This window comes from Crocodylus porosus, unplaced genomic scaffold, assembly GCF_001723895.1.
Source record: "Crocodylus porosus isolate Cpor-Errol unplaced genomic scaffold, CroPor_comp1, whole genome shotgun sequence".
Classification (NCBI taxonomy): domain Eukaryota; kingdom Metazoa; phylum Chordata; order Crocodylia; family Crocodylidae; genus Crocodylus; species Crocodylus porosus.
In genome coordinates this window covers 20,869,656-20,885,281 of record NW_017728931.1, presented here as the reverse complement: position 1 = coordinate 20,885,281, position 15,626 = coordinate 20,869,656, and the positions used below count along the sequence as shown (strand labels likewise).

At 43.1% G+C, this 15,626-nt stretch overlaps 1 protein-coding gene across 3 annotated transcripts in view; it reads left to right on the top strand.

Moving 5' to 3' along the window:
• Positions 1–15,626, top strand: part of PARVB (parvin beta) — a 112,134-nt gene that overhangs the window by 53,403 nt on the left and 43,105 nt on the right. For all 3 annotated transcript variants that reach the window (XM_019544325.1, XM_019544326.1, XM_019544324.1), the window contains exons 4-6: positions 9,484–9,586; positions 14,420–14,560; positions 15,359–15,474. In XM_019544325.1, the coding sequence (XP_019399870.1) occupies positions 9,484–9,586; positions 14,420–14,560; positions 15,359–15,474 (360 nt within the window). The remainder of the gene's footprint in view (positions 1–9,483; positions 9,587–14,419; positions 14,561–15,358; positions 15,475–15,626) is intronic.

Here is a 15,626-nt window from a genome sequence, read left to right as displayed (position 1 = left end):
GCATGATCAGAGGTCAGGAAAACAGACCTTATGATGACAGGCTGAGAGTCATAGGGCTCTTTAGCCTGGAAAAGCGCAGGCTCAGGGGTGATGTGATGGTCACCATAAGTTTACCAGGGGTGACCAGCAGTATCTGGGGGAAAGTTTGTTCACCAGAGTGCCCCAAGGGATGACAAGGTCGCACGGTCATAAACTAGTGCAAGACTGTTTCAGGCTGAACATAAGGAAGAATTTCTTTACTGTCCAAGCCCCCAAAGTCTGGAACAGCCTGCGATCGGAGGTGGTTCAAGCACCTACATTGAACGCCTTCAAGAGTAAATTGGATGCTTATCTTGCGTGATCCTATGACCTCAGCTGACTTCCTGCCCTTTGGACAGGGGGCTGGACTCGATCTTCCAAAGTCCCTTCCAGCCGGAATATCTATGAAATCTATATATACCGTATACAAGGGTTAAATAACAAATCGCATTAAAATACAAAATACGAGGCACGCACACACTGTACAGTGTCACTATCCCTGAGAGTAACAACTCCCTGGTGTCACCTTGGGAGCCTTGATACCGCTGACAAAACGGGGGGGAGGGGAAGGAGTCCTCAATGCTCCCAGCCCCTCTTGGGCCTGCCTGGATCTCTTCTTTCAGTCTGTTAGTCCCCTCCAAGGGCTGTCTCCCCTGTGGGAACCCTTTCCCCAGTAACTCACGGCGCCTCACGCAGCTCCCAGGGTCTCACCCCATGCACCGCTCTGTGCACCACCTTGGACTGATGCAGTCCACCTCTCTGGGTCCAGTGAGATGCATCTTCGAGGGGCTCTTCTGGGCAACTGGAATCACCCCGCTGGCCTGCTCACACCAGGTCTTCTTGCCCCATTCTCTTCTCCATCCCTCAACGCATCTGCCGCGTGCTGGGCACGCTGCTCCTTTTATTTGGTGCCAGACCTGCAAAGTGCAGGCTTCAGTTAGGTCTGGGGCTCTTTGCTATCCTCCACCTCCCCGCCCCCCACCCCGGGCAGGATAAGCTCCTCCCAGCAACTACCTGATTGGTGGATGTGCTCCACCAATCACAATGGGGATTCTCCAAGCCCAGGCAGGCCAGGCTTCATCAGTAAGTTCACCACAGTGCCATGAGTTAGACTGGCCCTCCTGACCCAACAGACGTTCGGTGTTGGATCAGGAGGGTGGAGGATCGAGCTCTGATTTGGAGCTGATCCACCCAAGGAGCTGAAGCATGCATCTTCTCTCTCCTAACCCACCCTCTCCCCACCTGCTCTGGTGCTGTCTGTACAATGGGAGCAGAGGAGAAGGGAGGGAGGGAGGGAGCTTTAGCTGTGTTTTTTTTCCCAGCCCACGCTAGAGCTGGGGTGGGTGGATTGCAGCCACTCATTCTCCTATAGCATAGACTGGGCAAACCCCAGCCTGAGCTCCCTCCCCTCCTCACATTGTGCAGACAGCACTGGAGCCAGACCTGAGCTGCATCAGCCCAGCCACCAGAGCAGACAGAAGTTAATGAAATCACTCCACTTCGGAGTGCCTTCATTTGAACCCTTACATATAATGAGGGTTAATTTGTTATGTGATCGGAGCGCTTAGCAATCATGTTCTTCTGTTAGGGCACGGGTATAGAACATTTTCAAGGGGATGATTGCATGACAAACGTAATTTCTGTCTGTGCCCTTTGTGAAATCAGCTGATGTTGCAAGATGTTATAGCTCTCGAACCTAGTCTTAAACTTGAGACAGATCAATTGTTGTGATCACATTTTAGCAAACATCTTTAATTTGTTATCACTCTTTCAAGATTAAATGTATAGCTTGTCTTTTTTTACTTTGTCATAGTGGCTTGAAAAAGAATTATTTGGATTTGTCAAGTTCTGAACTTTTTTTTAAGTGTTGTTCTTTGTTTGCAGCAGTTTTCTCTGGATCTTTGTAATTGATCTTTGCAAATTTGCTCTGAACATGCTTCAGTGTTGTTAGAGCAGGAAGACTATGACGAAACATGTGCAGGGGCTGGTAAAGTATAATGGGGGTGGGGAGAAAATCCTGCCTGAAAAAAATTCAAATCAGCCATGTGAACTAATTTTTTCTTACTAGGCTACTTGCACCATATTATTTCAGTTGTTTACATGGTGGCAGATTTCATTTTTTCACCCTACAGCTGGGAATACAAACATGGTTCATTTAATCAGACATACGTGTTTCCCTTAAAACAGTTTAATAAATGAATGTGCCAAGAGTTAAAGTGCCACCGGAAAGTTTTGTGCAATTTGGTATCGTTGTGCATGTCCGTGAGTCTGACACAAGTCAGGCCTTTTGCCAGATGAACATGCACAGGCCGTTTCACCTGTCTATATATACCAGGATCTCTGGAGAATCGGCTCCTCATTGGAGGCTTGGGGGCTCTCTGTTGCATCATTAGTGTCTTCACATTTTGAGGAGGAGGAGGAACTAGGAACTGTTAACTGAGGTTGATCCAAGTCCGTATCTCCTGCCAATGTCCGAGAGCTAAGTGAAAGCATAAGTAGGTCTCGTGATTACGTCGAACCATGCCCCCTTGGTCTGTCTGAACTAGATAGGACCGTGGGTGCACTACTTGTTTCACCATACCCTGCTGGTCCCATGTTCTCAACAAGTAATTCCCTAGACAGACTCTATCACCTAGCTTTAGTAGTGAAAGCTCATGAGTTCTTGTATCAAAGTAGTATTTCTGTTTCATCTTCTGATCATCTTTCATTCTCCTTATGGCTACCGTATTAGGACTTTCCAGTAAGGTGTAATGGGCAGATTTGACCGTATCTGCCGGCCCATTAACAACTGTGCTGGAGACCAGCCATTGTTCACAGGCGTGCTATGATAAGCCAGTAGTGCTTTATATAAATCCCCTCCACTGTCCAATGCTTTTTTTCATTAGGTTTTTCACCATCTGAAGGGATAGCTCTGCAAGGCCATTCGATTGGGGATAATTGGGACTTGACGTGGTGTGACTAAAATCCCAGTCCATGGCAAATTGCCTAAACTGCACTGGAGAACTGTGGCCCATTATCACTGAATACTTCATCTGAAATTCCATGCCTTGCAAATATGGCCTTCAAGCAAGCTATCACTGAGTGACTGCTGGTACACTGCAGTGTACAGATTTCCAGATACAAAAAGTAATAATCAGTAACTATTAAATACACCCTGGAATTCCATGTAAAGAGATTGGTGCCTACCTTCTCATAGGCTCTGTGTGGAACAGGGTTAGGCTTTAGTGGTTCTGCCTGCTGGCAGGGTTTGAATTTCAAGCAGGTGGAACAGTTTTCAACTGTACTAGCAATGTCCTGATTGATCCTTGGCCAATACATCACCTCTCTTGCTTGCTTCTTGCATATCTCAATACCTAAGTATCCCTCAAAGATTTTTTTTTAGCATTCCTCTTTGGAGGGTCTGTGGTATTACGACTTTACTGCCCTTGAAAATAACTCCTTCAATGGCTGAAAGTTCATGTCGGCAATTCCAGTAATCCTGCATGCGCAAGTAACTCCTGTCCTTGACCAACCCAAAATTATCATTTCTTTCAGCATTCCTAATAAGTGGTCCTTCTCACTCTCCTCCTTTATTTGTTGTAGCCTCCTGTCTGCAATCGAAAGTGAATTAACAATTAAATCGACATACACTTGCATCTCTGTCTCAGAGATCTTTTCTGCTTGTCCAGTAAAGGCTATTGCCCTGGACAGCACATCCGTTGCAAACAGAAACTTGCTGGGTTTCACAACTAAATCCTACTTCTGCAGCTTAATCATCATTCTTTGAATCCTTAAGGTGCAGTCATTCAAAGGCTTGCAAAACAGTGCTATCAAGGGCTTGTGGTCTGTTTCTGCATTCACTTTCTGCCCATAAATATATTGATTGAATTTCTGGCATGCAAACAAAATTCTTAACAACTCTTTCTCAATCTATGCATACCTGCTTTCTGCCTCATTTAGTGATTTAGATGCATACGCAACAGGTTGCCATCAGTTGTCAAAATTCTGAAGTAGCACAGCACCTAATATCAACTGCGAAACATCTGTTGATATCTTTATTGGTTTCCCAGGGTATATAATTTTTATACAGGTTCTTGTATGAATTGTTATTTCACCACCTTCCATGCTTCCTCCTGTTCTGGATTCCAGCACCATTCATTTTTACTCTCAAGAAGCATCGTTAGAAGTGCTGCTGTTGTAGACAGGTTTGGTATGAACCTTCCAAGATAATTTACCATTCCCAAAAGGCATTGCAAGGCTTCTTTTGACTGGGGGTGTGGAATCATTTCAATAGCCTAAATTTTTTTTTCTTGTCCAGTTTCACCCCTTCTCTAGAAATAAGGTCTCCCACAAATGCCAATTCTGTAGCTCCAAAAACACCTTTCTGTCTATTGAGTTTCAAATTTGCAGCCCTAGTTGCCTCCAACACCTCTTGGAGCCTACAATCATGCTTTTCCTTGGTGGAGCTACAGATATCATCCATAGAGGTGTCTACATGTGAAATATGCTCATAAATTATATGTATAGTTTTGTGATACACTTCTGGAGCTGAAGCTATACCATAAGGTAAACACAGAAACCGTTACCTTCCAAATGGAGTATTGAATGTGCCTAATGTGCCTAATTTAGAACTTTCCTCTGTTAACTTCAGCTGCCAGGGTCCTGAAGAAGCATCTGATTTACTGAAGAACTGTGCATTCACAAACTGAGCCATAATCTCTTCTCTGGTGGGCAGCTTAAAATGTTTTCTCTTTATGGCCTTGTTGAGATCTCTTGGATCCAAGCATATCTGCAGCTGTCCATTATTCTTCTCCACAGTAACAAGAAGTTACCCACTCCGTTGGCTCCTCAATTTTCTGTATTACCTGGGCTTCCTTCATCCTTTTTAGCTCTGAGTTTAGTTTACCACGGAGGGCAAAAGGCACCTTTCTGCAAGGGTGTATAACTGGGGGGACCTGCTTATTTATCTGAATTGTACATTCCCCTGGTAAGCAACCAAGGCCTGGAGACAAATCTTGGTATTCCAAAATAAGGTCCTTGAAACCTGTGCCAGAGTGTAATGCAAGCACCCGTTTAACCAAATTGAGCTTTTCACAAGCTGCTAGGCCCAAAATAGGTGTCCCTTCCTTAGGTATTACAGTGAATGCAGGATTGTACACCACATTTTTATGTTTGGTGCAGGTTAGGCACTTTCCCTTGACTCCTGAATAGGCAGTTATGGTTACTTTGGTAGGCCTCAGTTTTGGTTTACTTTTCAGCCTTTTATAATCTTGCTCCAGTAAAATGTTCACTTGAGCCTCTGTATCCAGTTTGAATGGAATCATTATCCCATGCACTTCCAGTGGCAGGATCCAGTCCTTCTCAGTAGCTCTGCTTGATTCTACTGTATGTATATAATACTCTCTCTCTGGAGTATCTTCCACTATGTACACCTAGACTTTATGGGCTTGCACTCTGCAACATTTGGCAAAATGATTATTCTTACCACAATTAAAACAGAGCTTTCCTAATGCAGCACATTGTTTGGAGCCATGCTGCATTCCACATGGGCTGCATGCTTGCCTGCACTCCATCTGCCCCATAGTAGTAGTTGTGGTAGGTGGGGCAACTTCCATTAGAAATGGCCTTTTCTGTCCGTCTTTACTGTGTATTGCATGGATAACGCCCTCAGCTACATTCATCTATTTGGCCTGAGCCTTCACAGTTTCAGGAGCTCTACAAATCTGTGTAGTTTTTTCTAGGGATAGGTCTCCTTCCCGTAGCACCTTCTGTCTTAATACATTGTCTATAATGCCAAAAATGATTCTATCCCTGATTAGAGAATCTGTTACTTTCCCAAAAACACAGGTGTTGTGGAGCCTTTTTAGCTCTGTGATACAGTGCTCTATGCTTTCATCTGGTTTTTGCATGCACATAAAAAAATGATGTCTTTCAAAAATCTCGTTGCGTTTTGGCACACAATATTCTTCAAATTTATTCAATATCTCATTTAACAGCATGTTTTGGACTGGAGCAAATGTGAAGTTGTTGTACACCTCAAGTGCTTCTTCCCCTACAACATGCAGGAAAATGGATGATTTAGGTTTATCCATTTTCTCTTCTGCTCCTATAGCAGCTAAATACAACTCAAACCTTTGTCTAAATTTTCTACAATTCTCAGCTATATTGTCTGACAATGAAAGGCCAGAAGGGGCTTGTAATGCATCCATGTTTAACTGTGTCTCTGAGGGAGCTTGCAATTCTGCCTTGCAGAGAGGATACTGTACTCATAGAGGCCTTTGTTCCTTGCTGAGTGCAGCTTCCAGGCCCTGGATTACCAGCTTTCTGACACTGATAATGTTGCAGATTCATCCAATCTTCCCCATTCACCACTGCTGATACCATGTAATGATTTAGGTCCTGCAGTGATCATGACAACTATAAATAAGGAAGAGAAGAGACCTTTAATGATAACACAGCACAGGGTTCCTCCAGCACAGACCATGTGGCTACCTCCATCTTGATTTCCTCTTATTCCCCAGGGATCATGTTCAAATTTCTCACCTGATAAGACATTCCCTTGTAAGGGACTGTCTCCAAAGTCTAACCCTTATCACTACACAAGCTGGATCTGGCCTACAGACCTGCTCTATCCAGCCAGCTGGACTGCCAGTATGGGCAGGGTAAATGGCCTGCTGTAGAATCTAGGGCTCTCAGGCCCTAGTGGATATGGTAATAGGCAGGAGGAGAGTGAGCAAGGGCTAATGTAGCCTATGTATCTCTCTGGCCATTTTGCCTATCCTCCCTGCCATAGACCCAGCTTCTTGGCCACCAGCATGGGGTATATAGTGGGGGTGGGGCTGGAGCTGGCATGGGACATGTGGCAACAGCAACTCAGGCTCTGGCACAGAACATGTAGCAAGCCCAGGTCTGAGCTGGAGACTTTGCTACCATCTGCTCCAGGTCACTGCCCATGCCACAGCTTCCTAAGCTGGATCTGACCCGCAAGGGGCCAAAGGGTCAATATCCAGCCAAGGGCACGGAATGAGTTTGACCCCTGTGCTGTAAAAGACTGAAGAGAAGAGTTACCCTTTGAGAAGACACTGATGCAGGAAGGCAATTTAAGCATACGTGTAATTTTGAGCACATAAATAATTCTGCTGATCATAGTTTTATAATCACTTACACACCATCCTCTCTGCCATGGACCTAACAGGTTGTTTAAATAGGTTGTTAAAATAACCACTTATACCCCATCCTCCCTGCTAACAACCTAAGAGGTTGTTTAAATATTTATAACTAAAGCTAAAGTAATTGGGAAGCCTTGCTCTTGCTGCTGGAGAAATGAAAGACATAGAAGTAGGGAGTCCATATGGAGAATAATTGGCATACATTTCTGTATTTGTTGTACATTTAAATTAAAACCAAATTACTTGTTTTGCATCTTGTGCAAGGGTTAAAAGCATCCAACACAGCAGTTTTCCAAGCGTCCTCACTGAGGCATCAGCATTTGCAATCTGGAAATCAAGAGATGGTGCTGTTCATGTTCCCCCCCCCCCCCAAAAAAAAAAAACCAAACAAAAACTGCAGCTCTTCTCATTCTTTGAGGACTTTTAAAATATAAATTATATATTCACTTCCTTTAGCAGGAGAGAAGTTATGGGTTGCATATTAAATAAATTGTATAATTCTTTGCTATTCTTTTCCTTTTCAGATGCCAGGTTTCAGGGGAAAAAAAAAAAAAAAAGGCTGCCACTGTCACCGTTTCATTTTTCTTTATGAGGTCTTGCCACAGTGTTAAATTCCACTAAAAAGTTTAAAGAGTGGATACACTAAAACAACTTTTTTCTTTCTTTCTTTTCCCCCAAAGAATGCTAAGCGATGCAGGAGCCTAAATTCTATAGACTTGCATTTGACTTTAGCCGGGGAGGGGAGACGCGGGAGGAGGGGGGCCCCTCAGCGTGCTGCCCAGCAGACCCAGAAGTGGACCAGAAGTGCTTTATTAAGTTACATTATGTTCTGGGCCTGCTGCCGAGTATAATGGGGAGTCCTCCATGCTTCTGTGGGGTGCTCCATGTGCCCCAGCATTGCAGCATTCACAAGCCCCTGCTACCTAGAGGTATGTAGAAAAAACATTTAAAACTGTCTCACAGCCCTACTGTTATCCAGTGGTAAATGAGATCTGCAAGTTTACCATGCAGTGAAAAATAGGCTTTCTCTTTTGGTGAACTGCAGGATAAAAGTATGCATGTAGACACTTACTGCAGAGCAGATGGCATCTGGTAAATTGTCTCCTCCCTCATTGACCTTACACAAACTGTACAAACTCTCTCAGTTCCCTGGGGGCTTGGGTCAGGAACTGAAACTCCCTAATGTGGATGGATTAGTCAAGTACAGTACTCTGTAAAATCAGAACTGCCAAAATGCCTAATTTCCCCACTTATGTTAAATCTTATGAATTTTAGCAGTAGTCTCATTTTCTTTTTTGAAGACTTTAGCTCCTGGAGTCATGGGATTATAAAAGGATTTTAGCTCTCATATAAAGGACAAACAAATTTCTAGTCCTCAGAATTGAAGGAAGAAAGTACAACAAATCTTCTGCAACAGATACAAATAATAGGGTTTTAAGTTATGGTCTCCTTTGTGGTGATGTAATTCATTTTGTGAACACTTGTGAGCTTAGTCCTGCTGCCCTTAGCACCCAGCAGGGTTGCAGCATCAGAGCATTCATGCAAAAGCACATTTATACATTATGTTCTGAATACTGAACTGGAATGGAACAAGTGATGATATATGGTTTCCCTGTACTGTTACCAGTTAAAAAAAGCCAGCACTGCTTTGGCCTTAAGAATGTATAATTCTGGTAATTTAATGTGGGAACTATTGCACACATTGTCAATTGCCTGGTCAGCCAAGCTGGCTCTGACGGAACTTTAGTTTCACATTTCTCTGACTATCCTGTGCCAGCAGCTGCAGTCCACTTAACCTCTAGTAGAATTGAGTGCCTATTGTCATTAAGAAACACTCATCCCTTTCTGGCCAATGAGCAAACAAGTAAATACTGTACTACTTGGCATGTGTACTACTCTTCTCTGTTGAATGTGGTGGCAGCTATGCTCAGATCTTTGTGACTGTTGCCCTCTGCTGTCTGGCCTAATGATCTGTTATAACAGGTTGCAGAGATTTAAAATAAGAGCGTTCATGTTTTGAGGAGCACAAGTCCCAAAATGGAATAATAGATGTCAACGAATCATGTCACTGTAGAGCCTACCTAGCTTTTAGAGTTTCAAAGATAAGGCATTTTAGAGGGGCATCAAGTCCCTTGGCTGGTGTTAGATCTGGGTGAGTCATTTCTTCACCTTTTGATCTCTCCACTGTTTAGAACAAAGTAAAATATGATTATTCATGCCATTGACTCTGTTTGTCATCTTTCCTCTAGCCACTATCTGTGATGAAAGTGACTTTTTTCAGTATTTTGATTTTTGCGTTCTGTCTCTCTTCTCCCAGGTTCTAATTGACTGGATTAATGATGTCTTGGTGGAAGAGCGAATCATTGTCAAACAACTTGAAGAGGACCTCTATGATGGACAGGTGCTGCAGAAGCTCTTGGGTGAGTTGATGCTACAGCAAGGGGCTTTGCTAATGTTCAGAATTAAGCTGAAAGCTGAGAGTCATCTTGCCCAAAGGGCTGGTTTCTTGTTTGGTTTTTCTGATCATGTGAGCATGTAGTTTCTAAAAAATATTTTTAAGTGCCTACTTTCTGCTGATACCTAACCAGCTTCTAAGGACAGCTCAGACACACAAACAAAGGAGACATGGCATCACACTTGTAAATTAAAGCAAGCTAGGTAGGGAGCCTTACTTTAGGTTGGTTGTGCCCAGTTCTTGAAAGTTTTTGGGCCATTTTGTAAATTCTAAATGACTTGTCTTTTCAGTTTGGTATTGTTATTTTAAAAATGTTTTTTGGAAAATGTGTGACATTGAGTAGGATGGCTTTGTTACATGCCTTGGGCTGAGAGAGAGGGTAGGAAGAGGGATGCCTTCAGTTATTTGTGGCAATTAGTAGAGTAATTTGCAGCAACTCCCTTCTACCTTCATTTTCCCATTGGCAACCAATAACTTCACCCATGAATCCTTCCAGAGTTCTTCAAAGGATGAACTACAGGAAATGGTGCAGTGGTTCATGGGATGCATCTCTGAAGCCATGAAAAGACCTTGAACTGGCAAATGATTAGGCAAATCTACTACAGAAGAACATTAGAGATGTGAATGGGAGTTGCAGGCCTGTTTCCTTAGTCCTTGGGACCTGCGAATTGAAAACAGCTCCCCATGGGTTGTTCTCTGAGCAAGCTAGATAGAGTCAAGGAGTTCAGTCATGCCAGTTTCATTAGCCTTAATGGATGCTGCTTGCTGTGTACCCTCACATGCCACTTAGAAAGTGCCCCCTCCAGTATTCTAATGAGCATTTGCAAGCTTTTAAGCATTGATTAACAATAATGGCTTTATTGTGCAATTAAAACTCCTCAGAACACAGCCTGAGGGAGCTTAATAAAATGGGAAAGCTTTAACAGGGGTTGTTTTGACTGTAACGAGGAAGGTGTTACCAGATTTGCCCATCACTTTGCAGTGTGCTCATTTATTAGGGATATGTTTCTAGGGTCTTTGTAATTCTATCAATGTGCTGCTTGTGTTACTTGTGTTTCTATATGGAGCTGTATCTCTCCCTTCTGCAAGTCCTCACCCCTAATGGAGCTATTTTGCAGGACTCAGTTTTAGTCAAATCAGTCAAATGCACGCATGCATGTGCGCATGCGCGCGCGCACACACACACGTACACACACACTCTAACGTGACACACCTGACCTGGCCGGGTTGATCAGCTTGTACAGGCTGACACCCTCATATGCCAGGAATCAGTTCATTAAGGTAACAATAAAATGCAGTCAGACACGAGTACAGAGGTGAACAGAATACCTCTGAATCTGGCCGGATGTCCACTTGACACCCTCATGGGCCAGCATTCAGTTCATTAGGGCACGTCTGAGCCAAACTTGGTCAATCAGCCTATACAAGCTGATCCCCTTATGTGTCTCAAACTCAGCATGTCCCAATCTTTTGCCCTAACTGTCTTAGTAGTGGTAACCTCTTGATGAACAGACCCCACAGTATTTTTGGGCTTCACAGGGATCTTTGGCTTAGGTAAAAGAAACATTGCTGCAGAGTAAGTGGAGAAGGAGAAGCAGAGAAGGAAAAATATGCCCGGTTACCACCAGTTTGACTATAAAAGTTATTTATTGCTCAGTATATGAAATGTATAATGGTACTAGTAATAATAGACATGCAAGGAAAAACAAACAAAACAATTACAATAGTACCCTAGTTTAATTGAGTATTTGGGGAAACCTAGCTCAAGCTTAACTAATACAATTTAGGTTCAGAAAGCTATGCCTAGAGAGAAAAAGAAAAAGAGAGAGAGGAAGAGGGAGAAAAACAAAGAGAGAGAGAGAGCGAGAACTGCCATTTCACCGTTGGAAGGCACTCGGGTGATTTGTTGACAAGCAGAGTTTCTAACACAATCGTGGAAGGGAGAAAATCTGTTTTTTCCAGCTTCTCTAGAACAACAGCGGATGGTGTCAGAGAGTTTTCTCTCTCTTGAAGCACACTGTTTGCTGTTTTAAAGCTTGCTTATACCTTTAGTCTAGCCTCTTCAAAGCATTCTTTTAATTGTGTAAATCAAGAGGGTCCCAAGCTATAATTGACAGGGAAAATCCTGTTATATAAACAGTTTAAATTTAAATGAATTACCTTTTTCAGTGACAAGGGTTTATCTGGCTTGGAACATCTCAAAAAACTGATTAACAACCAGGAAAAACATTAGGTTTTAAGGAGTAACTAGACACCTAGGAGCCAGCTTGAAATTATTACGAATATAGAAGATATACTGGAAGGGATACCACATTGTTTCTTCTCAGATGGCTTGTACTGTGAAGTCACCATCAGTGTTTTGTATTTTACCTGTTGTAAATTAGCCTCAGCTTAGCATGACTTTCAGATTTTACTGTAGTCTTTTAGTAGGCTTAAGGGGATTACTTGGAGTATTCATAAACTTTATGGGGAGGACTTCCACCAGTCATCCTGGGAAAAGTATGACAGCATTTGTGGTCAAGGCTAGACACTGTGATGAACCTTTAACCATTGTTCAAATGTTGCCCATACCCCTTCTGACTTTGTCTTTTGCCTCAGCATTCCCTAACCCAACAACCAAATTTTAGTCAATCAAGTTTAAATAGGCCTCCCATACTGGGACTGGGGAATGTATGGCCCAAGATGCCTACTAAACTTTTCTTCTGCTTAGTTTTGGGTAGATGAGGTGTGTGTGTGGGTGGGGAATAGAAAAGTTCTTAGTCCAGCAAGCTGGGTGCCAGGGCTCCCTCAGGAACACAGCTGACAGGTAACAAAGGGTGCAAGAAGCAGAGAAGAGACATCTTCTTTGAGACTGTCTGTATGAACAAAGTTTTGGCTGTGAATCTATGGATTCATTGATTGGATTGCCTGTCTGGCATTCCCTTCTGGTTGTGGTCCCACAGTTCCATCCATATCTGACATGAATTTCCTCTCTCTGTTAGTATCAGTCAGAAGCTTTTGGCTAGGTGTTTTCTGTGTAGGAGACACTAGGAAACTATCCTTGTATCCAGGTGCTTTATCTTCAGTGGCTGCTTCATGAGCCCTTCAGAATGGGTACTTTGTGCTGCCAGTGCTCTACAAGTCAAGTCTGATGTGGCAGGGAAGTGGCACAGGTAAATGCTGAGAACCTGGGACATCTCTGCTTAGGGAGGAATGCATGGAGTATGACTGCAGATTAAGAGCAAAAGATAGGTAAGGGGAAGATGTGCAGTGCCTGGGCTGGGTATTCCACAAGGGGGGCAGCTGTTATAACAGGTCAGTTACTTTCTGTTGAGGGGGTGGTAAAATACTTAGGAACTGACCTTATGAACACTTAAAATATGCATTTAACTTCATATACATGTATATCCCTGCTGAAGTCAATGGAATTTCTCATGTAAGTATAATTAGGCAGGTCTGTAAGCATTTGCAGAATCAGAGCTAAGCTGCCTTCGCATTCCCCTCCCTCTGCCCCTCCCCTTCCCCCAGCTTTCTTTGCCATGATAGAACTGTGATTTTATTGCAAATGCTTCTCAAGGGATCATAGTCATTGACCGTGGGTCCCAATCCCATCACTCAGTGGTTTCCAGATAGCTTCAACAATACAACCATGGCTGAAGTAATCTGGCTTCTTGCTGTATAATTTAACACAAGATGCAATGAAGTGCATTGTGCTGGGATGTCACCTTTACTTGGGTTGCACAGTATTTGAGTAAAGTTGGCCATTTATTTAATCTGTGTGGGCACTGTAGCCTTGTTCCCTTCTGTGTGCAAGAGAAATCAGTACATTCACCCTCATTCACTTTGATTGTAATTGTTCCATGGATGTGAGACATTTTCCAAGGAGGTTTCATAACACCATTAAAGTTTTTTAAAAAAAATGTGACAGGTGAAATTTGTTATCTGGCTAATTTTGAAACTGCTCAGAGTAACAGATTAGCAGGTGACTGACAGATTGAGTGAACAGATGAGTACCATTTGCAAAATTTTATCAAGAGAATGAGTAGTACCATTGGGAGGAGCTGAGATTCCACCAGCTCCATGGTATCAGCATGAAAGAGGAGCAGAGTCTTTGCTGGACTAGCAGTATATCTACTCCTGAACGTGTGTATTTGGTATCTCGGAAGCAGTGAGTTGTGAGTGTGTAAAGCTACTTCCCCACCAAAAAGTCTATTTTGATGAAGTGGTATTTTCTGATGAAAAATACTAATGGAAAAAAATGCTTCCTATCTCAATAGCACAGTGAATTGACCATCCTTTCCTTGGCTTGGGAAAGAGGAGGGAAGGTACCAGCTCTTTACCTGGATCTTAGAGGAGCAGCCTGAGTTGGTGGTTCCTTCTAGGATCCCAAACAACAACTGGCTGAAATGGTCATGATTCTGGTCAGTTTAACTGATTTTATTGCTGTCCATTGCTGATTAGCAGCTGCCAAGTCATCCAACTGACTCCCCACCCTCCAGTACTTATAGTACTACCTCAGGGCTGCTTGGCCTGAGAATCTGGAAACTCATGCCTGACTATGAGGCATTCCTTCAAGTGGGCATGGAGGTGTCAGGAAATCAGTCAGGTTTCCAGTGAAAGATCCAAAACCTGTCTAGTGGGCTCCATAACAGCATTGTTTCAAAACATAACCTGAAATGTGTGTTTGTTTTTTGACAGTCATTTTCTGAGGGATACCATCCTGTCAGAAAATTTCAGACCAGTTCTAAGCCTGAATTGCTTTTTTCCTTCATGTCTTGTCTGATATGTCCTTCTTTTCTGTCTGTTTCCTTAAATATAGAAAAGCTAGCTGACCGCAAGTTGAATGTGGCAGAGGTGACACAGTCAGAAATTGGCCAAAAACAGAAGCTTCAGACGGTTCTGGAGGCTGTCCATGATCTACTCCGACCCCATGGCTGGACGATCAAGTGGAATGTCGACTGTAAGCTCCCTCTGGGAAGCATCTGCTTCAGTGTGATTACTTCAGGTTTACGGATGCAAATGCAAATGATTGCCCCTTGGTTTGGGCTGCATATTTCAGAAATGCATCATCTATCCTGATAAACAGTAACTTGATCTGACTTTGCACATTTGAATGCACCTGAGCCAGTTTGAGGAGATGTGCTGATTCATTTATATGACCAGTTTAATTTTACATTTCTATGAACATGCCTTTCATGCCAGTGCTATCTAAATCACTTTCCTGTTTTTGTTGATATGCTTGTGTGTATATATGTGTGTTCATGAAGCAAAACTTAGTCACATTGGTGCATATCTTATGTTCTCCTAAGACCCCTTACCTTTTCCCTGAGGAAATTTATGATTGTGTTGCAAAGGGGCTAGTGAATGGGGAATTGGCAGGTCTGGAGTAAGCTCTTGGCTCTGCCTCTGAATTGTGTTATGGACTGCTGCTCCCCCTTCCTTTGTCTCTATTTCCATGTTTTTAAATTTAGGTAATATTTATCTATATGTCCAGTGTATTAGAGTTCCTTAATATTTGTAAAATTCTTGTGTGACCATTATTGGAAAGGCCCTGAAGGGGTATTGTTGTGCTAACCAGTTAAGGTTTTTCAATTTTTCCTTCTCCCCCTCCACCCTCGCTCTCACCTCTAATTCTAGTTGCTTTTGGTTACTGTTTGGAAAGTGTTAGTGTAACAGGGTTCATGGGACAGGTCTCAGACCCAGGAGGCCCTTTCCAGTCCTCTGCCCGTAATGCTGATTTCAACTCTCTTCAATTTAGCGATCCATGGGAAGAATCTCATTTCCATCCTCCACCTACTGGTAGCATTGGCCATGCACTTCCGGGCACCCATTCGACTCCCTGAGCATGTTTCTGTGCAAGTGGTGGTTGTAAGGGTAAGTGGGAATTATGAACACGGTCTTTGCTAACCCTCTCTGATTACTGTGTATATGCTGCAACACTATCTTCCCTCACCCCAACTCTGTCTGTCTTGATTATTTACCTAATCTATGTTCTGAAGCTCTCATATGATTTTTTTTTTTTTTTT